The 23431-nt window shown below is 41.1% G+C and overlaps 1 protein-coding gene across 1 annotated transcript in view; it reads left to right on the top strand.

The window, feature by feature from the left end:
- Window positions 1–16073, top strand: part of rngtt (RNA guanylyltransferase and 5'-phosphatase) — a 67813-nt gene extending 51740 nt beyond the window's left edge. Inside the window, exons 13-16 of the mRNA XM_069515256.1 lie at window positions 1283–1383; window positions 6861–6927; window positions 15153–15276; window positions 15481–16073. Coding sequence (XP_069371357.1) covers window positions 1283–1383; window positions 6861–6927; window positions 15153–15276; window positions 15481–15647 — 459 coding nt within the window. The 3' untranslated portion in view covers window positions 15648–16073. The remainder of the gene's footprint in view (window positions 1–1282; window positions 1384–6860; window positions 6928–15152; window positions 15277–15480) is intronic.
- The last annotated feature ends 7358 nt before the right edge of the window (window positions 16074–23431 follow it).

The following is a 23431-nucleotide window of genomic DNA, read 5'->3' as shown; positions in this document are numbered from 1 at the left end:
GAGCATGGTGGAAAAACGTGAAATAGAAACCTAGTTTATGATGCTCCCAATAAAAAAGAAACTCAGCACACAGACGAAGGATTACAGTCTAAAATTTCAAATGACAGCAATGACAAATGAGGTACATGTCATGAGCATGCATCAGCTGTGTTTGTGTAATTACTCTCAGAGCCAGTCTGAGGAGAAAAAGGTTATAAGCGGCTTGCACTTATTTGCTCCAGATTTGGATTTGGCCTCATCCCACTTAGAATTTAATTCTGCTAACGCACTCCAAGTTTATATCATCACAATTCATATATAAACCTATGGCTTCCTACAGGGGCCATAGGTTTTGGTTGAACTGAACTTTGACCAATGGCATACAACATGAGATGTATGGCATTGTATAATATAAAGAGTTTAAGTGTAATTTTTAGGGACTTTGGCCTTCATAGAAAAAGCCTTTTGGAAAACTTTTTTATCAGCCTGCAAGATTTCCATGCTATTCAGCATTGCTCAGCAGCAAACTCAGGCTTTGGGCTTTGTGTTTGAGAAGGAGTGGGTTTCTTTTTGACAAGTCCCTGCACTGTATGTTTCTTTGCATGGTGATTTAAAGGCTTTTTTTTTATCCTGTCAGAGGACTATACGTGGGTGGAGCCAGGAACTCCTCATTTGGTCATGTTGTTGTGACAGCGCAGGACCTCCCGAGGAATCCTGTCCATTTTCCACGCAGTTCGTCGGAGTAGACTTCTGTTACCGGGCAACCTGACAGTGACAGAATCTGGTCATCTGTTCCCGCCTCCACCCGTCATGCCTTTACATTTCTCATGTTCTAGTGCACTTGTTTCATGTCGTACTAAATGTCAGGCAGGCATAAATAATCAAAGAGACGTTACTGCACAGCGAACCGCTATGGTGATGTGTGAAAATTGCAATCATATTAAATCATAATTTGTAAGCCTCATTATATTTACATATCTATTCTTATCCAAATGTATTCTTATTCACAAGTACTCTGACTAACGTTGATACCAAGACACACAATTTTAACCTACGATCACAATGGAGGCGAATTAGAATGAGATCTAATGCTGTTCTGTTAATTCTGCTTGGCTCACAAATCACTCAGCCATTAAGTCTGCGGGGGTTAAAGGTTAACAAATATAAAGGACTTCTCGTGGAAACACATTTGTTACCTGTGTTCCATGAAAGGAGATTTCCTATTTATTTACCCAACAAATCATCTTCTTCTGTCTTGTAATTTGTTTTTTGTTTGGGGGGGGTGGATCGTGTTTCCCTGCAGAGATACAAGGCTGGGAGGTGTGATGAAATTCTCAAGTGGAAGCCCCCCAATCTCAACTCTGTAGACTTTCGCCTGAAGATCGCTAAAGTCGGAGGAGAAGGGTAAGTCACAGTTGCTAGGGAAACGCTTTGCTTGATGAATGTAATAGCATCTGTAATATTGTGAGACACTGGATTTCACGCACACTGACACTCATGAACATTTTCTATGTGTGCAGGTGTCAAAACCGTTCTTTTCAAAGAAAAATACTGAATCTTGTGTTTCTTTTTTGGCCTTTGGGTTCAGTTTCTCTTACAGTCTGCAGAAGTGAATTTCCTTCACCATCATTGCCTCCATTCGCTTTATATATCTGCAATCCCATAAAGTCGCTTGATGCATACAGCTTTATGTGCAAGGGAAAACATTACTGCCCTTCTCTTTTTCCATCATTTTATGTTTATTATTCTTTGAAGTATAAATTATTCAGATGCACCAGTGCTTCTCCTAGCCCTCATCCTGGTAAACAGCACATCTCTGCAGAAAAACAGTTCTATACTAGAAAAACACAATTGATTTCCTGTAGGTAATTTGAGGCCTCTGATGTATTTCTGATATGTAATAGTAAACCAGTTGGAAGATTGTCCATTTAGCAATTCAGCTATTGTCATCTGAAGTCACTGGCAATTTGTTCAGGTGATGACATTGGTCCAGACTGAAAGATTTCAACAACCTTAGAATATCATAACATTTTTCACAGACATTCATGTTCTCCAAAGGTTGAAGCACCCTCAGCAGGTTGGTGGGTTTTTTTTTTTTTAGTATGATGTCAAGGAAGCTGTGGTTGAGGAGGTAGAGCATATCATCCACTAACGACTAGTGCCTCCTGTCCAATGTTCTCGGGCAAGACCATCAGCTATATATAAAGATGGATGATGCATCTCCCACTGTCCAGATATGAAGCTAAAATATATGGAATATAAACATGTGCATGTGGAGCCAGATTCTGAAGCCACAGTTGCGAGGTCCTGTCTATGCACATGCTTAACCAGTCACGAGTCAGTCTCAGCTGTCAATCATGATGTTTTATGATAGCATCAAATAAGTGATTAAAACCAAACGTATCTGGAAACTTGACAGAGAAATCTTTGAGAAAAATTACATTTACGTGTACATTGAGTCTTATTTTAGTTTGTTCCATGTCCCATCAGGAGTCAGGATTTATGACTGCAGCCAGTCACCAGGTGGCGATCCAGATTCTTCACTTTTAGGAAGCTGTCATGTTGTCAATCTTTATAGACCCTAAGCCATGGGGAGGCTTTTCTTTTTCCCAATGTGTCCAAACAACTATGGAGGGAATTAGGTGATGAAGCACTTTGCTAAAGTTGTAAAGCGCTGTGTAAGTGCCCATTTATAATTTACTGTGGTTTCATTCCAACCAAGCATTTTAGCTGATGTTAGGAGTTAACTGAGATAGCTGCTAGCTTGGTTATAGCCTCAGTGTTATTTTCCATCAGCACGATACACATCTCTCGGTGTACTTTACTGCAGCTCGGTCGGTATTATTTTGAGTGTGAGTACACAGATCCACAGCTGTCAGCTCACTGGTCAAGCTGTCTTTTCCTCTGAGAGCCAGGTGACCTCTGTGACTGTCCAAGCTTTGTAGCAGCGAGCCTGCCACCACTCCCCAACAACAGACTGAGCTGATCAAAACAGGCCACAGTCACTCATCGTACTCCAAAGCCGGCCAGCAGGCCAGTTAGTCAGCTTCTTGACTCGTCTCTGTGTGGGAGAACACAGACCATTATTGTTACCCTTTCAGAGCGTTCTGATATTTTCCCCCGAAAGATTCATTTGAGGAGGTGGAATACTTCTCAGAGCTCACACGGTGTAGGTTTTCAAATCTTTCCTTTAGTTACTGTCTGAGAGGGAGAGAGAGAGATGGGCAGACATGTAAGGAGGTAACGACTGTTTATTCGTCAGCCCACACAATAAATCCTTGAGCACGTCTTTGTGTACCGCTGAAGCATACACCCTTGCAACTCTTATTACCTTCTCTGAGAACAAGCACGGAGGCAGACAGTGATTATTGTGAGGCAGTGCGAGTGGAGAGGAGGAAAAGGACAAAATGGAAAGTTGAAGCAATTCCATAAAGCGTGATAGCGCCCCTCCCAAGTGTGGAGATGAACAGTCTTGAGTATTGTATAGATGGCTTGAATTATGGATAATTGGAGCCAGCATTCTGTCTCAAGTGGCAATGAGTAATGGTTACATCATTGTTCATTAGGTGCGTAGTGACATTGAAGACCCAGAAAGGAGGAGTGTTACAGTCTGACTGGCTTGGATCGGCTCTCCAGAGGCCTGCATCCACCATTATTGTTACACTGTGGACTCATGTGTCATTACAGCATCCTAGTCTGTATTTTGTATAAAAGATCCACAGTCTCAATCAGGTACTCACCTTCTTGAAGTACCAAAGGGACATAAAGAAAAAATACCAAAGAAAGAAGCTTTTGAGGCTTGTGGAAATTCATTCATTCGTACATTCCTTTTGATGGAGTATTTTCCACCCCTCTTCTGTTGTTGCCTCTTCTATAAAGTCAGTTTTCCATTTTTCCATAGGCTGTGCTTCTTGTAGACTCTAGATATGTCTGTCTGTCCCGTAAGAAGATTTATTGGCCACTTTATTGGCCACTTTATTGGCGGTTCTACCTTCCCCACTTCCTTGTAATAGCTTTCTTTCTTGCTAGCCTAGACTCTATATAAAATGGACGACATGATTGCTCCCCAAAAGTGAGTCAAAATAGTCTTGATCACCCCCTGGTGGCTGCAGTATAGGTCATAAAGCCTGCCTTCTTCATGTTGGTGGATGGGACATAGACCAAACAAAAAAGTTACAGTAGGTATTTAAATGTTTTATCTTAAATATGATTTCTGAAGAGGGAGGGAGAGAGAGAGATGGACAGACATGTAAGGAGGTAACAACTGTTCATTCGTCAGCCCACACAATAAATAATAACGTCATGACGACAGCTAAGACTGACTTGTGATTGGTTGAGCATGTTGGATCAGGAGGATGTTGATACTGTCACATCACTAGTTGGGCACTGGCTTCATTTTTGTAAAATGGGCTTAAGTGAGATGCATTGTTCATTTTTATATAAAGTCTATACCACCAGTATTTCAGCTGAAACTCTCTTCATCACATGATATTACAAATAATGTAGCAAGCAACTCATGAGGACATTTTACCCTAGTGTTTGCTCTGGTAGTTCACATACAATTTCTCACTTTTTTTCTGAGTGTGTGAGTGATCAACATCAAATTCACGATCGCCTTAAAATTGCTGAGGTCAGTTTAACTGCTCACCTTTTCATTTAGTCTAAGAAATAATCAAATCAGATTTTACCAGCTTTGGACCCCAAATGGCTGTTTTGGTGTGTTTTCCATTTTATCAGTCTTCAATGCTAATCTATTTCTTTAGTGTTTTTCTTTCTTTTTCTCATTTTCCCTATTTTATTTTTCCGTGTTTGAGAATTTTGCCACTGGAGGTAATCTATTTTACAACAGAGCGTCCATTTCAACAATATTATGAAAACCCTGTATCATGTCTGGGAATTTGATTCTTTTTTATTTTATGAGTTTTATTTCTACGGCTTCAGTTTTAAGATCCAAACAATTGTCACAGACCATTTTAATAAGCTGCAGAGAAGGATTTGTGTGAGACACACATTCACTACACTTGTGGTGTAGTTCACAGCAAGTGGATCTGAGATGTCCAGAGAGCTTAGCTCTCGCAGCGTTTCAGTCGTCAGCACAAACAGGGAGGATTCTGCAACACAAATACAGAGTTATTCGGCTCTGAACCCATCATGAATAGATTTCGTTGTATGAACACAAAGATTGCTGGAGTTGGCGTCTCAGATGTCCCTAGTGTGTCGAATTGCCTTAATCCAATAAAGATATTTTATGGTCTTTAATGTCTAATTTTCCACTGTGCAAGTGAATTATTGAGAAATAGTCACAGTGTAATTATAATTCTTTGAAAAACTCCAAAATCCCCAAACCAGGAATGCATTGGTCCATCCCACAATAAGTTTACCTATGCACCCGGAATTGTGCCAAAATGTAATTAGTTCTTTCTTGGTCCATGTCCCACTCCTTCCACCAAGTTTTGTAGAAATCCATTCATTAGTTTTTGCAAATTCCTGCTGACGAACAAAAAAACAACCATACAACTAAATTAAAAAAACAGACGAGTGAAACAAAACTCAAATTCTTTAAAATCTTTTTTAAATGATGAAGTCTTGTTCCATTTTGCTCCACAATGTGATCCTTTGAACAGGACTGGGTTTAATGAAAGGGTATCTGAGCCACTGAGGCAGAAACTGAGAGGTACCAACATACTTGTATTATGGTCTTATTAAATGTGGTGACATTTGAAAGCTTCTTGATTGTTTTCATTTAAAAAAAACTCTCTCGTGTCAGATTCTATTTTTATCACTGTTTTGTGCTGGAAAGGTCTCTCATTTTAACATAACTCATCTGAATCTCACCCTGTGGAAAATTGCAAAGCAATTTAAGACAGCAGGACTACCTCACCTCGACATTATGAGTGCAATATCAACTACGCATAGTGAAACAGCTTGAGAACGACAACAGGGAAGTCTGTTCCTCTGAAGCACTCTGATATATATTCTCATCTTGTTTCCTCATCTGTTCCACCGCCTCTGGCAAAAGCCTTGCTGACATATTAGCGTTGTTTTTAGAAAACTGTGTCATCGGCACACTGCTCTAGCTTTGAGTCCTGCAGTTTTAGGGAAGAAGTCTTTATCACACAATTTGTACTCTAATAGAAACAACAATGGGAATAGACTTGGCATTGAAAGGTCTGCTGGGCGTCCATCACTACATGGCTATTTTGCTCTCTTAATGTCTACTGCTGCTTCCTTCCTGCTTGTGTTAGCTATCATTACACGGGGGGAGGGCTGGGGAAGATGGAGAAGACAGTGTCCAATTTCAGCTCCAATTGAAATCTCTGAATGAGGTGGCAACACACTAAGAAGTCGTGTGGTAGTTTGGTGGACGATTTAGCTGAGTAGTCCCCCATTACGTTTCTAAAAATGGTTTTGCTAATATGAAAGCAGTGCCTGTATACTCATTAATATTCACTTCTGCAGGCAAGTGGAGATGTTGGTGGTGGAGGGAGGCAGGGAGCAGTGTGTGATTAAGACATCTGTCGGGCGTGAGCTCTTGGATGAGACAAGAGAACTGCAGAAGTGTAAACATAAACCCCAATGAACTACGGTGAGGGCTCACAGTCAGCTCTCAGACAGACACTATAATACCATGAGTCTCTAATATTATTGCCTTGGTGTCTGAATGGGCTCATACTGTCGTTTTATTGAGTTTAGAAACATGAAGCTTCACATGGAGACAGAAGGGCTCAGATAGGTGTAATCTCACATCTCTGCCGTTCTGTTACTAGCTGCAAAATGGAAGCGACGTCCTGATTTTTCTCTGCACCACTGTTACCACTCAGATACTTTCCTGTTGAGATCCTGTGCTGAGGGTGTTAACCGTGATCTTTTTATCTCTGTAGGCTGATCCCGCAGACTGTCGGCTTGCTCTACGTCGGCAGCTATGACAGCCCCTTTGCAAAGATGAAGGTGAGAAATTAAATGTGTTGTTTTGTTGAATTCATCTAGTAGATTAAGATTTTAGTTTTGTTGGAGGCTTGAAGCAAAGTAAACACTAAACTTTTGGCAAAATAGTTTTTTATTCATCTGTTGTGACACAAAGATGCAAAATGTAGCAGTTAGATTAGTTGTTTGTGTGAATGTTCTGTCCCAGGTCTTTATCTGTCTTGTTTTAGAGAAACCCCTGCTGTGTTTTAATAAATAATTTTAATTAAGTCAGAATCATTGCAGCAACAGTTTCATGTCACCGACCTGCTGCTCTTTATTTGTATTTAGAACTGAAATACCTGCATGTCTTATTAATTAATTCCAATCAGCTCTGCTAAAAAAGTCCTGATTCCCACTCTGTTGTTTTTTTTCTCTTTCCTATACTCAACATGTAAATTTACACAAGTTTGCTCAGTTATATCATTAACTGATCGCAACTACTTTGATAACTGATTAATTAACCGATTTTTGAAGCAGTGTCAAAGAGCCACCTTTCATGTTGACAATCTATGTTTATGTCTTTATAGATTTAATATCTGTGATTTCACTGGTTTTAGACTAAACAGATGTCACCTCTTTGCTCTGGGAAATTTAGATTATTTTAAACTGTATTGTTACAATGAGGAAATTAAACTAATTCATAGAAAACATGATTGTCAGTCATCAAAAATAAAATAAAATATTAATTGATGTTCTAGTTAGGAAGAGTTTGCAAGAGACACCAAAAAAAAGACTTCTTCATGGATTACTCTACCAAGACTTTGAATCAAATATTTCTTGATTAACTGATGAATCAGTGTCTTTCAAATGTCAGGAAATAGATAATGAAAAGTGCTTGAGATGAATTGAAATTGCACGTTATGTAGAAATTACAAATTTTTACATTTGTGATTGATTTTCAAAGTAGCTGCTGATAAATTTCCATTTCATTCTCATAAACTATTAATTAACTAATCAAACTCGAGCTCTCTTCATCTCACGTTCATCATTTTTCCATTTTGTCTTTCTGAACTGTCAGAACCAGTTGGATTTATTCAGCTGCTCTCACTGTAATAATGAGATCATGTTTGAGGGATCCTTGTTTCATAACGTCTGTGTGAATAGAGAGTTTATAAGTTAACACACATCATCAGACAATTGGCCAATAGTGAAATACACACTCACTTACTGTGGAGTTCACTTCATGTCTTGATGGAACATGTGACAGCTTTGTTCTATGATTTCTATCAGGCTATTTTTGGTATGAAATCTTTCCACATGTAGTGAATGTGTAACCTATCCCACAGTCGTGCTTCAGACACACAGTAAACAAGTAGTTCTGCTTGTCACTGATGTGGTATGTTCCCATGTATCAGCCCTGAGCTTGGTTACTGAACAAGGTGCAGTCTCTGTTCGGTTCGAGACCGAGCTGAAACCTGCTGCCCCGAGGTCGTCTTCTGTCTGCTCCCATGTTTCTATTTTTGTTGTGAAACATGTTTTATAGTCAGACCAAGTGCGTGTATGCAAAAAAATGGTAATTGCATGCCAGCACAGGACGTTGCAACTCATGGTTCTGGCAGCCTGAATAATTTTCCTGATAAATCTGACATGAAGTGCCACCTCTGCACAGTCTGTGTGTGTTTGTTTGTGGCCTGCAGGGTTCCACAACAGATGTTTATTGCCCTGCTCATTGACATGTTAGAAGCGCTGATGTGTCTGTTCAATCGTACATACATCGATTGTACATACATCGATCGTACATACATCGATCGTACATATATTTTCCGGCTCATTTGAAATCACGCAGCTGTTGGAATGAAGAATTCAAAGCTACTTTTTTTCTGTAATTAGAAAAATTTCGAAATCCTAATGAAAACCTGTTATATTGACTCAATTCTTCCAATTTATCTCATTGTTGTAATTCCTTTGACCGTCAATAGCTACAGGGGCATAAATGTTTACTTTTCTAGACTTCATTACTTAAAGAAGTTTAATTAGGAAAAGTCTTTCCAGACCTAAATATGAATGAATGTATGTTAAAGATAAAATTGCAATCACATATATAAGTGTGAGATTTACTGATCATGTCTCCTCGCTTAGGAAGAAATGTAATAATGTGGTGGTGCCCTGTGGGGCTGAAGGCTTATTTTTCCTCTTTATCAGGTTTAATTACTGAATGCTGCAACTAATGCACTTTCTACCACTGCATTACATGGCCAAATAGTTTTATGTCAGTTGTAATCACTTTGTAATCAGCTACTAAATAGGGATTTGTAGGATCACAGAAACAGGTAGCCTAGAGGTCCAGAAGAACAAGCATGATGACCCAATGAGGAAGATTTTAAATAAACACTCAACGGTTTTCCTCTATATTAAACTATGATGAAAGACTTGGTTCCACTCACTTCTAGTTTTTAGTGTAACCAGACGACTGGTAGACCGGAAATATCGGCTTGTTTTCAACCTGTCTGATCGTTCATGCTTGTTGGACCTATTTTTAGAGATGTAATTTTCTCCCTCAGTGTTGATTCAGATTCCCAGGCTCAAGGTGTCGACACATAGTGAAAACCGTTGTGATAACAATCTTCTTTTTCGTCTCTTTGTGAAAGTGTGTAAGATTTGTGCAAGATAACACAAGGCTGTAACTTTTGCATTCTTACGAATAGACGAGATTGTATTGTATTTATACTTGTTTAAAGGTTGGATTACTTATTGGTCCATTTTCTTCAACATGATGGTTTAAGTTTAACAGTTCCAGGGAATGGGTCGAAAATGAGTTACGATTCTGAATCGATTCACAAATGACAAAACATTTGAATAAGAAAACATTCGTCGACAACATTATGTCGCAAAGATAAAGGTGGGAATCCACTGGAAGCACCTGGATGCTGTGCACACACAAGTGGCTCATCAAAATAATGTATTCAAGATAAATGTGAAGTACTTTGTGAATATTTAATACGCCCACACCTTCAGACCAACCGACACCCACTGCAGCACTTTGCAAAACATCAACCACCTCTGGTGCGCTGAAGAAAATAACTCCACAGTCTGTTTCATTTCTAAAGCCTGTGCATCAGTACAGCATTTTGGATTATGGTATTATTATTATTGGAGCAGAGAAGCTGTTCTGCACTTTTGGACACACAACTTTAAAAAAACAACAACACAGTAGAAAACCTTTTTCACCCTTTACTCACAACTCACTGTCTTAAAAAACATTTTTAAATGTGATGCTGGATGATATAAATTACTCTTTCTGAAGGTTTAAGACTTAAGATTATTCCAAGTTAATGCAGTTACCTTAAATACCTTTAACTTAAAGTCTCTCTTCAAGTCCAGCAAGTGAAGCAAGTTTTTTGGAGTTAAAATATAGTTCCATTGAGGATTAATTTAGAGTCCCACCCCCCAAAGAGGTACCACTAAATTTATTTCCAGGTCTGACTTGTAGAATATGTAAAACCCGCTAAAAATGTAATGGCTGTTGATTCCCCCCATTTAGGTTTAGTTTCACAGTTTGATTGAGTCAGCTTCCTGTGCGGCGTTGTATGACTGGAGCTCATTAATCATAAACAATCTGAATGGAGCCTGACAGGTGGAGTCATCAGAGACGGAGATAAGAGCGGCTCTCTGTCAAAGAGCAGCGGCTTTGATGAGGCGCTGAGAATTTGGCGGCGTGCACTTCACCTGCTGAGAGCTGATACGCCTTTGACTGTTTTTTACCTTCATTGATTTCCCCAATTTGCACAACCTCGCATGCATCATTAAGGGGGTCTGAGACCAAGTGCTTTTAGCTTTAATCAAAAGTAGCAGCTCCTCACTGAAGCTAAATTAAAATTAGAGAGCAGCTTGTGATGGAGCCACACTACAACCTGTCAACATGTTGACGCTTCGACTCATGAGTACTCAGTTTGTCACTTCTCATCGCTGACGTGCAAACACACACAGGTTTGCGCAGCTATCCATATTTGGACTTTGCATTGACTTCTATTCATTGTGAACACCCTTAGCAGTACTGTAACTCTAACCATAACCATACCACAATTCACATCTTCCCTCTAACCTTAACCAACACTGTAGGATCTATGCTTATAACGGTCCTCACAAAGGTATAAGTACAGGAACAAACACACATACTTCACAAGGACGACACTCCATCTTCAAACCAGACCTTCATTTTGACCTCAGCTTTGCAAACCTGTGACGTTTTGTGACTACACTGTCAAAAACACACACACACACACACACCTCAGAAATGACGTTTTGCGTCATAAGAACCAGGCTTTGGTCCCCATGACATCCACAGGTCCTCACCTGGTCAGTGTTTATGCTGGAAAAGATCTTAAAGGGGTCACAAAAATGAGTATATATATATGTATATATATATACATACACAAATATACACACACAAATACACATTTACACATATACAGGGTGAAAACAGCTCTGTCATAGCTGGTGAATATTTACATAAGTTTAAATTTCTTAACTTTTTATGACTTTTGTTGCCCACTGCTTCTGTCTTTTATTTAAGACCCGGGATATAAAAAAAAAAAAAAAATGACTGACAGTAATTGAACGTTCTGCCCACAGAACATGAAGGAAAAGACGCTTAATGATGCGGCACAACAAACAACCTCATTATTTAAAATGTAAAAGGTAAAAACGCTGCTGCGGGTTGTGTCTTGAAAGTCTGTGGAGATTTTTGTCGTCTTGTCTCTTGTGTAACTGCCACACGTGACAGATACACACGTTAATGTGATGGGTTTTTCGGTCCGGACGTGACAGTCAGTCTGAACACATGAGATGATTCTGCATGTTCACTGGGGACCCGGTGCTGACGTCATTTAATGGGTCGTCGGACTGGTGTTGTAATTGGTAGTCATTACATTTATATGATGCAGCATTTATCTGAACTTTACAATTTACCGTTTGCTGGGTCATTCAGGAGACTAGTGCTTATTTTAGTGGGAGCTGATCTTACTGGAGAGAAGGCGTAATGTATTCTGTTTGAAAGCATATATTAAAGATTGAAATTTCTTTTTGATGGGTTCCATCAGCGGAGGGAGTGTTTGTTTGTGTTCGCACCTCTTGCATCTCCTTTCCCCTCTCTACTTATATATTCTTTCATCTAGTCTCTTCTTATTGAAATGGACCTGAGCGCGGTCGTGTCGCAGACCTCGGGGGCCGCTTCTGATTAACTCTGGAACGAAAAACAAAGGCAGGCTCAGGAAAAAAAAATATGGCTACTCAAGGAAATTACAAACTTTGAATGTTAGCTTGTCCGTGTCGGTATCTCTGCCAATGTTTTAATAAGCTGTGGCGCAGTGTCCTGGTACAACAGCTCGAACAGATTCTAATATTTGACGAAGAAGCCGGTTGACTGTGTTTGTTGTGCTGAGGCTGGTAAAAGGTCAGATGTCATAAACTTGTGTAGTTGTTTGTTTTTGGTCCCAGTTTCCTCCTTGCTGCATGAGGCAGCGGACACAACACTGTGATTGTTCAGTGTTTTTCTATGAGCAAAACTTTATTTTTAATGTGTCGTTCCTGTTTTCCCTTTCTCAGGGTGAGATTCAGGTTGAGATGCTGTGAGTTTGGGACCAGATATTTCCTGGCAGTCAAAACCCTCTGCTTTTCTCATTAAAACAACCACCTGTAGGATCCCAGTATGAGTTGTCTGGCCGTGGCAGTGCTCTGTAGGCTGTTGTCTGAGCTGAAATAAAGATGCTGTGGCCTCGGCTGAAGATGCACTCCAACCTTGACACCTTGACATGCTGTTAAATATAACAAGTGGTGGAGGAAGTATCGGGACCTACTTCTTAAGTAGCAGAAGAAGTTTACGTTTATAACTTTTACTTTAAGTGAAAGCATCCAATTTTCAATCCATTATCTAGACCACTTAGAGATATAATCTGTAATATTTGTGCTTTGCCCGTCTCTTCTGTACCTGCTGAGGCAAACAACGTATGACAAAGGAAATACACACTGATAGCCAGTTGTACCACTGGATCAGGATTATTGCCGTTAGCTGAGCAATGTGAATTAAACAGCGTAGACGGGTCTCCGGTGTATCATAGGGCTTGTTAATGGCACGACAAGTCAAAACGTCTGTGTGTGGCTGCCACTCCACATATTAAGAAACTGACGACAAAGAAACTGAGCCAAAACATTTTTTTTTTTAAAGCATCAGGTGATTATGTGTAGTTGGGAATTGTTCATTTCAGACATAAAACTGAATTTTTTTCGAAACAAAGTCAAAATATTAAAGTAGAATTAGACTATAATGAGCGCTTGCATCATTTTTAAATCCCTCTGTTTTATTCTTTTCAATAAATCATAACATGACAAACAAATAGGATCTTTATATTGGAGTACAAAGCAGAGACCACGCTCCTCTTCTCTGCGGCTGATGAAAAGTTCAACAGCCGAAGTCCATGATAACTGGTGGCACACGTGTGTCGTGGTAATGATATCGATTTGGACGGATTAAGCACCGAGTGGTGATGAAGAATGGCAGCCAACATGTCACCCTTCACCAGCAGGAAGAGATCCCAGCCTGTGGCAGCGCGGTCTCCGCCTGCCTGTGCGGCCCCTTGCAGTTTCCTGGCAGCGTGTCACTTCGGGCTTTAGGAAAGCTTCGAGATTCTGTCGCTGCTTTCACACCGGCCGCCGTCTCTTCTCCAAAATAGAAAAATGTAATTTCCAGTCAGTGTTATTAATGCACTGAATGTCTTCAAACTGAGATCAGAGGGAGAAAAATATAAATATTTTAAATGGTGTCTCCTCGTCACATATGAAATCCAGTATCTATCACGTCTTTCTGTTGGCATGTATTCTCTCCCACTCCTTGTGTCGGCCTTCCTCACACTTTTCTTGCTTCCTGTGTGATTCCGACCCCCACTGGGAGCCCAGATGTCCCACACACAGGATCAGACAAGCTCTCCCTTCGTGGTTTTTTGTGACTTGCCAAACACCGACGCCTTCCTGGCACCGGCGCTCACGCTCTGACCTTCGCGGCTGGTCATGTGTTCGCACTGAACCCCGGAGGTCAGCCGTCTTTGTCCACAGGGTCTTCACCCAATCCTTTTATGAAAAATCACAGACGAGCACATCGCAGTGACTCGTGTTCAAGTTGGAGTCTCTTTAAAAATCCACGCTTACAATATTTCAGCTGCACGTTTTGCTTCCCGGTCGCTCTGGGATGTGTATTTTCCAAGTCCCGAGAATTCTCAGTGACTCCTTCGACAAACAAACAACAGATGCTCAAATGTCTTCCTTGACTCATTTTCAGTCTTCAGTATCGTGTGCCAGTTCAACAGTGACACATTGGGCTCAGCGTGTAGAGTTGATTTTGTTTTCAAGGCAGAATATGATGTAATAATTAGGACGAGCTTGAGCTGCTGTTCTGCATCGATGAGGTTTATAATCACATAGATAAAGACAAGCGAATACAACTGCTTTAGCCTCAATATGTAACAATTCTTCATTTAAAAGTCTAAAAATAAAACCCGAAATGTTTCCGACAACTAAACCCACAATTTTATTCGAGGATGTTCATTTTGTTTTCCTTTTTAATTGCGTCACATCAGCTTGATCTGTGGTTTTGTCCATCTCTGCTACAAATTCCAGGGAAAAACACATGACTGAATAAGTGGTGAAAAACAGTTGACACTAATTAATGGGAATCATTTAAAGTGTGCACATGAGAAAAAGTAATGATGCTTCCCCTTTGAGAATTATTTGGTTTATTTTGGTTAATTTATTTTTCTCCCTCAAACCATTTAAAAAGGCAGAAATGTCAAACTAACACATTTTGTTTGCTGCTGTTCCCAGAATCAATAGAATCCATCTTACTGGGCTTCACATTTATTGTTTATCTGATCCAACATGATTTTTAACTTCATATTCCCTGTAGCTTTCTTTCCGATTTGTAAATTCCATTTATTGTATTTTGATTTCCAAAGCTCCCAGAAGTCTCGATGTGCCTCTTAACTGCTGCAGAGTAAAGATAATAAGTTTCAGAATTTTTATATCGTTTTTTGAAACTGCAGGTTCAATTGTTATGCAGCTGTTGGCAGTAACGCCTCCGGATCATCATCATCATCATCATCATCATTGTTGCGTCCCACTGAGACAAAATCCGTCTCGGTTTATAATCGTACATGAGTCTTTCTGTGTCTTTTGTAAAAGTACAAACCGTTATCTCCTTTTTATCTGTGTCTGCACAGGCCACTAAAGAGCTGAGACAGTACGACAACAAGATCATCGAGTGCACCTTCGCCAACAACACCTGGGTGTTCATGAGGCAGCGGGTGGACAAGAGCTTCCCCAACTCCTACGAGACAGCCATGGGTGAGTCAGGTTTTTTTTTTTGTTAGTTTGCAGGACTGCGCCAAAAACTACTCATCCTATTTCCATGAAATTCGGTGGAGGGTTGTTTGAAAAGTGTCTAGTGAAGGGGTTTTCCAAACAGTTTGAAGTCGTTGCCTGTGATAAGACGACTGCTCTCACCACGTATGTAGTAATTTCCTGTGTGTGTGTTCTGTCTCCCTCCAGCTGTGTGTAAAAGCATCCGGGAGCCCGTCACTAAGGAAGTCCTGCTGGGGTATGTGGACCGCTGCGCTCAGGGGTTCCAAGCCCAGAACCGGAAACACCCGCCAGACCCAGACGCCGAGCTAATGCCCCCTCCCCCTCCAAAGAGACCCAACCGGGCCACCCCGTAGCCCACGCCCGGGGGGGCCTCTCTGGACTGCTCCACAGTCACTGTGTACATCCACGTCAACCAGCCTCATCATCACAATGACGGAAGAAACGGACGTTTCAAGGCTTTCTCACCCGCCACACATTTGCTAGATCAGCGTGTCCATCAGAAACCTTTCATCGACTGCCTCAGCATCATTCATTTACCTTGTAGACTTCTTTGTAGCTTTGACTGCTGGTGTTCTTATTAAAATGGAATTCATGATGCTTAGTTTATTTTTTTTTTGGTTTTGTTTTTCTATTTATCTTTTTTAAAATCTGAGCTAATTGGAATCAACAGGGACGTTATAATGGCTACAAATTATACCTGCCAGTGTCGACCTTGTTTGTGTTTTGTCCACCAGTTCCTTAATTTGTACTGAAGAAGGAGTAAACATTATCAAAGCTCATTGTCCCGTCGTAATGTATTTAAACCAGGAAACAGCACTTCACAAATCAGAGGTCTTATTTATAGATTAACACAAGGCTGCGTGGATTCTGCTTCTGGGTTCAGTTAAGTTATTAACTTCGTTGCTGATGATCAGTCGGAGGCAGCCAAATGTTTTCAGATCAAATAGATCTGGAGTCTGGATCTCAGTTCTTTACTTATGTAAGATTTTGTCCATCTGTGAGGACTTTTGCTTTGAAGGCCACACGGGCGGGTGGAGAGATGAGGACATGATCGTTCAGTCTCAACAAAATACAAAGCAATAAAAACACTCAAGCTGCAGATGGTCGACAAATGAAAGAAAGAAGTGTCTGTAACAAATCATAAAGATAGAGTCAATCCTCCCAGGAGATATCACTGCATGTGCAGATTTGATGGCGGTGTAGGTGGAGAGCGACGTTCAGCCTGTGGCTCACATCTGCTGATCGCAACTTTGGTCGTAACTAATAATCTTCATTCTTTTGAAACTCGTAATTTCAGAGTTTGTGTTTCTGTTCTTGGACAGTTTTTGTCCTTAGCTGTGCAACTGTTTCATCAGTGGTTCATCTTGTGTTTGTCTTTTCTGCAACATTCTCATCTGCACTTTTAATTCAGCTCCAAAGTGCTGGTCAGTCGACTGTAGTTCGGCCCAACGCAATCGTCACTGGGTGAATCTGAAATTTTGCAAAGTCTGAAGTTTGGAGCCAAGACGGATTTGACCTCAAGGAAAGTTATGTTTATTATGCAATTTTCTACTATTTCAATATTTATTATATATTTTGAATATATATTTTAATATACATATTTATTTTTTCTATATAATATAGATAGATTTATATAAAACAACTTATGTTAATGCTCCAATTTTATCAAATAAAAAACAACAGAATTGTGAGAGTAAATAAATAATCTAATAAAAGCATTAAAAATATTTCAGATAAATCTGCTGGAACCCTCTATCAAACCATTCTTTATTTTTAGCTCACATTTAATATCACTATTAAATAGCTATCATTCACCACACAAACAAGTGAGCTCCGAGTTCACACCTCCACAACGGCCAACGCCCTATTTCACCATTTTATTAGAAATCCACCTCACTGTTCCTTGTGTCATGTCGCGACCCTCCGCAGACCTTCACAGAAACCAGTTGAGAACAAATGAACATTGATGAAATCGTTTCCATGGAGGGAAACATTTCTCTGCAGCTCCTGATGGAAAAATGTGATTAGACCTTTCCCATTGTCCTTGTGTGAGGAAATGTGTGTTTGCAGAGGACGTCTCACACAATAACTCATCGACCTGCATCGCAGCAGCCACATGCTCCACTGGAGGGTCCTCTGGCAACAGCATCTGTCTGCTCTTCACCGCACTCTCATTGTTAACCACTGCCCTCCCTGCAAAGGGCGGGAAAATGAAGATAATTTCCCCCCAGATTTAAACGTGCTCATCTTGCTTCCCATTGGAAAACCTTGTTGCTAGGGAACCTTTTTTTTTTTTTTTTCCTCCTCGCAGCGTTGCTATAGGTCTGTCGCCCATCTGCACGTTGACCATTTCGTAGAGAAGATGTTCTCGCTTGACTCGTAACAAGAGTTGGCTCGTTGACTCGGCTTTGGCTGTAATCAGAGCAAATTAACATTTCAATTTATTGTTTCAGTTTCTCTGAGGAGCCGACCAGGCTGCTGCTGCTGCTGCTGCTGCTGCTGGAATGATTCAATTGAAGTGAATGCATCTTTTTCTGTCTGGCGTTACAGAGCAGTTGTGTTGTGGCAGCTTGTTTTCAGAGCTCAGAAATTTGTGCTTATTTTAAGACGAGGGTGACGACAGTGCTTCGTCATGCAGCGGGGAGAATTTAGATCAGGAGTTCGAGGATGAATGCGAGTCAGTGGAGTTTAACACAGGAGGGTGGAACAAAGCCTGTGAGTGTGAGTTGGTGCCTGAGGCGACTGTTGGTATGGCAGAGATAGATGAGCTCCACTCCCTGGGCTCTCTTCCCCTCTGGCTGCACATGAAAGCCGTACTGATTCCCATCAAAGCCTCGCTCACCTGTATGTCGTGAGCCTGAGATGCGGCCGTTCACTCAGCAGGTGCATCAGACGCATTTACAGCTATTTTTGTTTCCCTCCATAAATGACACCCACTTGATTCACACTCCGTCCTCTCAAACTCATCCTAACCAAAACCTCCCCTTTGGTAAAATGCTCTTTTTGGCAAAGGAGGTTTTCTTTTTCCTGCATCATTCACCACTCGCGAAAACACTGCAACACACCCAGAAACATCAATAATGTGTTTTTCTCCTTGTGTGTGTGTTCCCCCGAGTGCAGGAGGCATGAAGGGATCGCTGCCACTGTACGGATCTGGAAGTGTAAACACGCTCGGTGGCTTTTGCATGGGCCCAGGTGGTGCAGGGAAGATTATGCGGCTCTTCGCCCTCTCTCTCTTTGTTCAGGTGTTGGAGGCTGGAAGAGGCTCGAGCATATTAAATCAGCAGAGACGATTTCCAGGCCATTATCATTTCAATATTATCTGCGTTTTGAATAATGCTTTTACGCTGTTCTCTCTGTGATCAGTGCTGCAGGACCAGGTTTTCTGTGCAGCTTGAACCAGCGTGTGTCCTCACACATTGTCTGTCTGTACCCACCTAAACCATATGACATTTGTTGTCGTGTTGAAAAGAATAGTAAAATATACATTCATGCTTTTAATCATAGTATTTATTCCAGGCTGGAGCCACCAGCAACAGTCGCAAACTGAAAACGTGCTGTGATTTTAGTTTGGATTCCAGGTGCGGTGAACCCACACAAAACACGTCTTTAAAATCTTTTTGTTTGGGGGCTGCATCCTTCAGAGGTCGCAACCAAGCAGGTATCCACCCGACGGAGCCTCAGTTTCATGGGGATGTAAGGACGCAGCTGAAGGAGGTTTTGAAATGGGACAGTCTAGTCGACGTCCCTCTGAAGTCAGGATGGTGGAAATCGCAGCAGACTTTGTTCAGTTCAAAGATTGGTCATCAACGACTCTTCATTCAAACCGAAGCATCACGATTAGAATTCACTTCAGTGGACACGCCTCTGAGTGAATACAGTGAATTAATTATGGATGCAGCCCAATTTGAATAACAAATTTTGATCTTGATAATGAAGTCAGACAATTCTGACCCGGCCCCAGTGAAATTAGAAATTTAATTGCATACATTTTTCGAGGAGGCGTCTGACACCAAAAATCAGTTATCTCTGATTCTCCCTCTCATAAGCTCTTCTCAGGCGTGATGCTACGTGGAAACAAATCGCTGCCGTTTGGGGCGAACGGTGATGAAGCTGATTCCTCCGTCTCCATCAGAAGTCACGAGGTGGTTGTCTGTGACGACGGTGGAGCGAGGCTGCCTCACTCACAATGAACGTGACACTGAGGTTAACGTGAGAATGAAAATCAGTTTTTATTAAAAAACAACTTGTCACAATTTGGGTTCTATTGAAGGTTTGGCCCCAGTGGGTAAAGAGGACTCCTCCATCTTGAAGCAACACTTGAAACAGCAGCTTCAACATCAGTTTGACGGTTCACCGACTTGGAACAGAGTAAATGTTTCCTCTTTCATTTCCACTCGTCACCCTGAACATCTGCTCTGGCAACTCTAGTGAGCGGGTACGAGTTCAAGAGAAATGCAGAACTGTAGAGCAGTTAAAAAACTTTTCTCCAAACCAGCGTTCATCTACAAGACTCGTAAATAAGTAAAATATGAAGAATCCTAAACATTGTTTGGTGTAGTTCAGGTAGCCAGGGATCGTGGGTAATATCCAGTGTCCAGGAGTGTTTCAATTTCTTAGCATGAGAATCACTTAATTTGGGCCTCAAGGGGGCGTTGTTGTGTACATGAATCAGACCTGCTTGGATTTAAAACATTTGCCACAGTGATACGCATCTCGATCAATAATCAGACTGGTCAGAGATTATTACTAATGCGATGCAATACGATTTAGATGCAGAACAATTCATCTGATTTCCTTCAACACAATTTGATTCTCTGCAAAAGGACACAATGCAGTTCGTCAGTTGAATCATTTAAGTACACACACACACACACACACACACACACACACACACGCACACACGCACACAGGGAGTTTCCTGTGGTGTGTTAGTGAAAACGTAAATATATATCCAGGTGAATGAAGAAACCAAATATAACAATAAATACAAATATATAAATAAAAAAATTACAATAGAACAACATGAAATGTACATTTTTCATTCCCAAGTAAAAAGTGAACAACAGTGTGAGAGACGAACAATGACCTTTTCTCTATTCTATCTTTGGAATCGTGCTGATCAGTGAAACAGTATCTTCCACCCAAAGTATTTTTCAGGAGCTAATTTCTTTTTATCTCTTCACATAAATTGGTCTGTCCGCTCAGATGTGTTTCCCATGACGATTTTATTCACCCGGAGATATTAAAGCGCCCGTGAATAATTTATACGACAGAAAAAAAGAATTCTTTTTTTCATTTGATGTCAGACTTAACAAAACTTTACCACAGTCTCTGACGGGCTGTAGTACTGCAGTGCTGTGTATTCTGTAGTTAGTTGCTACTAGCGATAGCATACAGATGGGGGCCACTTCAGGCAGTAATGCAGCACCACGAGTAAATGTTGCCCAAATATCCTAAAACAAGTCATGTGGGACTCCGGGTAAGTGTTACACTGGATGTGAACCTAAAGCGGCCCGTGTGGTGAATAATGACTCTGGCCCAAACAGCACAAAACTAATTTGGGCCGGATGTGGAGTGAGTCCCAAAACACTTCTGATGTGTTGGTTGCCTGTTCCCTGTTCGCATCATTTCCTCTGTAGCTGATCCATTTATGCTTCAGAGGCAGAGCGGATGCACGTCGTCTGAAAAGGTCAGGACATTTTTTATTGAACTTCTTTTTCAAAGATGTCTCCAGCGACTGACACGCAGCCCTCAGCCCTCAGCACGCCAACATTTGCTGTAATCACTTCACCACTCAGGTTTTCTGCTGCTCCCTCAAGTTTGTATAAAATCACTGATTTTTTTTTTTCTTCCCTCCGGCAACCGAGGTGTAAAAACCCAGTAAATATTAGAGCGGGTCCAGATTCTCTTACTCCATTAACTCTGGTGCGTGCGAGAATGTCGGCACAGAAGGACACGAGGTGGAGGAACGCGTTTGGCCAGTGGGGGTAATTTTCTTTTTTGTTTTGTGACTGTGACATTTTCAACATCTTTTAGAGTCATTAACGGTTCCTGCTCCTCGGCCTAAAAGCTGTAAAGTTGATGCTTAAAACACAAAGTGGGCTGTGAAAACAAAATGTTACTGCACGATCTCTGCTCGACTCCGACCTGTGTGAGGTATTCCAGCGAAAACGCTTTACAGAGAAGCTGCAGTGTGATTTATTAAAACTTAGCCTTGGTCATTCCCTCTGTTAGCTGTGATATAAAATAAAACAAATATTAACTTAATTAGCTTCTTTGTCTCTACCACATGATTGTGAATTATTCTTCTGTCTATATAACCCTCAGTTTGTGTCGATAGTCCAACAAGATACAGATTCCTCAAAAAATGAATTATTTAAACTCTGAAGACGCCATTTTCTTGACTTCTTCATGAAGAAACTTATCATATGATGGAATAATTTTCTGATAAATATAAGAAATCAACAAAAAATAGAATTTTCTGGACAAATTAATAATTCCACCAAATTTGGTGAAAATCCATCCATGTGTTGCTGAGTTATTTACACACAGGAATGTGCCCAGGTGGAGTTACATCATATTTACATTGTTGAAAATTCTTCCTCGTGTTTTAAATTTTTTCACACGACTGCTCGATGCCTTCAAAATAAACAGTTCAGAGGTTGATTGTGTGATTCATGACATCAACACAACAAAGATTGTGGAGATTCAGTTTGGTGCATTGAGACTCTGCTCCATCTTCAGCACCGACAGCAGAGTGTGTTTGTGGACGGTCCTCACGCTCTCACCTTCTCAATATAAGGTCAACAGTTCAAAGGGGATGTTCAAGTAAATAATTCAGACGCCTGCGGAGGACAAGGCTGGTGCCCTGATGCTCGCGGCTCCTTGTTTATGATCAGTGGGATGTTTCAGGTCTGCGTGGCCCCTGACTCTCTCTCCTTACTTCGCTCGGTCGCCTGTAGGAACCATCGCCATGGGGACCTTGATGTTTCAGACAACAGCGGCTGTCAGGTCGACATTGATGCCCTGCAGCGAACACGTCTCCTGAGTGCTGCTGTCAGCATCGAATCTGGTTTTTGTTATTTATATATATTTGACTCCCAAGAAACTTTACACATTAGTGATAAATCAGATTACAAACACCGATAGTGACGGAGGAATGAGGGCTATTTGCTCCGCTTTCTGATTAAGTTCATTTCTATACACCTTCTTTTAAGTCCTCACGTCCATGTTGCAATGAATTATGGGTCATTTTGTGAACTCTTCACCCTGGGCAGACTCTCCAGAAGTGAACGTCTGCCCGAGGCCCCTCCTTTATTCACATTTGGATTCAGCCACTCAGTCACCAACTGCCGCCATTTTGGGTCCCTGACGTATCAAGTTGCCAGCTTCAATATCCAGTTAATGGGGTTTGGAGGCTCCATGTTGAAAGCAAATGATTTTATAGATGTTGTATTTATATCACATGAGTAGACGTGTTCTAATGTTGGTCTGAATACATCTCTGCTTTTCCCTTCAGGTTTGTTGTTGTCACCTGAATATATTTATCATCCCTGAAGCCTTTAGTGCAATTTCCAGATGTAATCATCAAACGCTCGGGAACAACTACTCCAAAATGTGACCTCCTGAATCTGCAGATTATCATACTCTCGGAGGAAACAGAGTTTTTTGGAGACGAGTAAATTGGATTTCTCATGTGGCATAGCTGCAGGACCACGCTGCTGCTGCTGTATGAGAAAGATGGAGCCCCTGCTCAGTGGGCATGTCTGCATACTTTACTTTTTCCTCGACGAAGTTTCATTTAGAGACGCCAGAAGGGACAACCTCATCTTTGCCACGCGTCGTTATGTTCAGAGGAGGTGGCGACGGTGAGGCGTGAGGAACGTTGTAAAGAAAATAGACTCGACAAATGCACCGCTGCAGTCACAACGCTGACACAGGAGAAACACTGTCGTCTCCGCTGCCTGTTTCTGAGACACAACACTGAGGAAATATCTTCTTATCTACATTATTGATACGTCTCTTGTACTCTGGGTTATTTCAGCCCTTTGATCTCTGTCTGTGAAGCTGCCTCTATGTTTCCTTTAACAAGCAGACGGTGCTGAACACGGCCCCATTTTGAAACCACAGTCCA

This window comes from Paralichthys olivaceus, chromosome 19 (genome assembly GCF_024713975.1).
Source record: "Paralichthys olivaceus isolate ysfri-2021 chromosome 19, ASM2471397v2, whole genome shotgun sequence".
Classification (NCBI taxonomy): Eukaryota; Metazoa; Chordata; class Actinopteri; order Pleuronectiformes; family Paralichthyidae; genus Paralichthys; species Paralichthys olivaceus.
The sequence above is the reverse complement of the archived record's forward strand: the minus strand, read 5'-3'. Positions and strand labels throughout refer to the sequence as shown.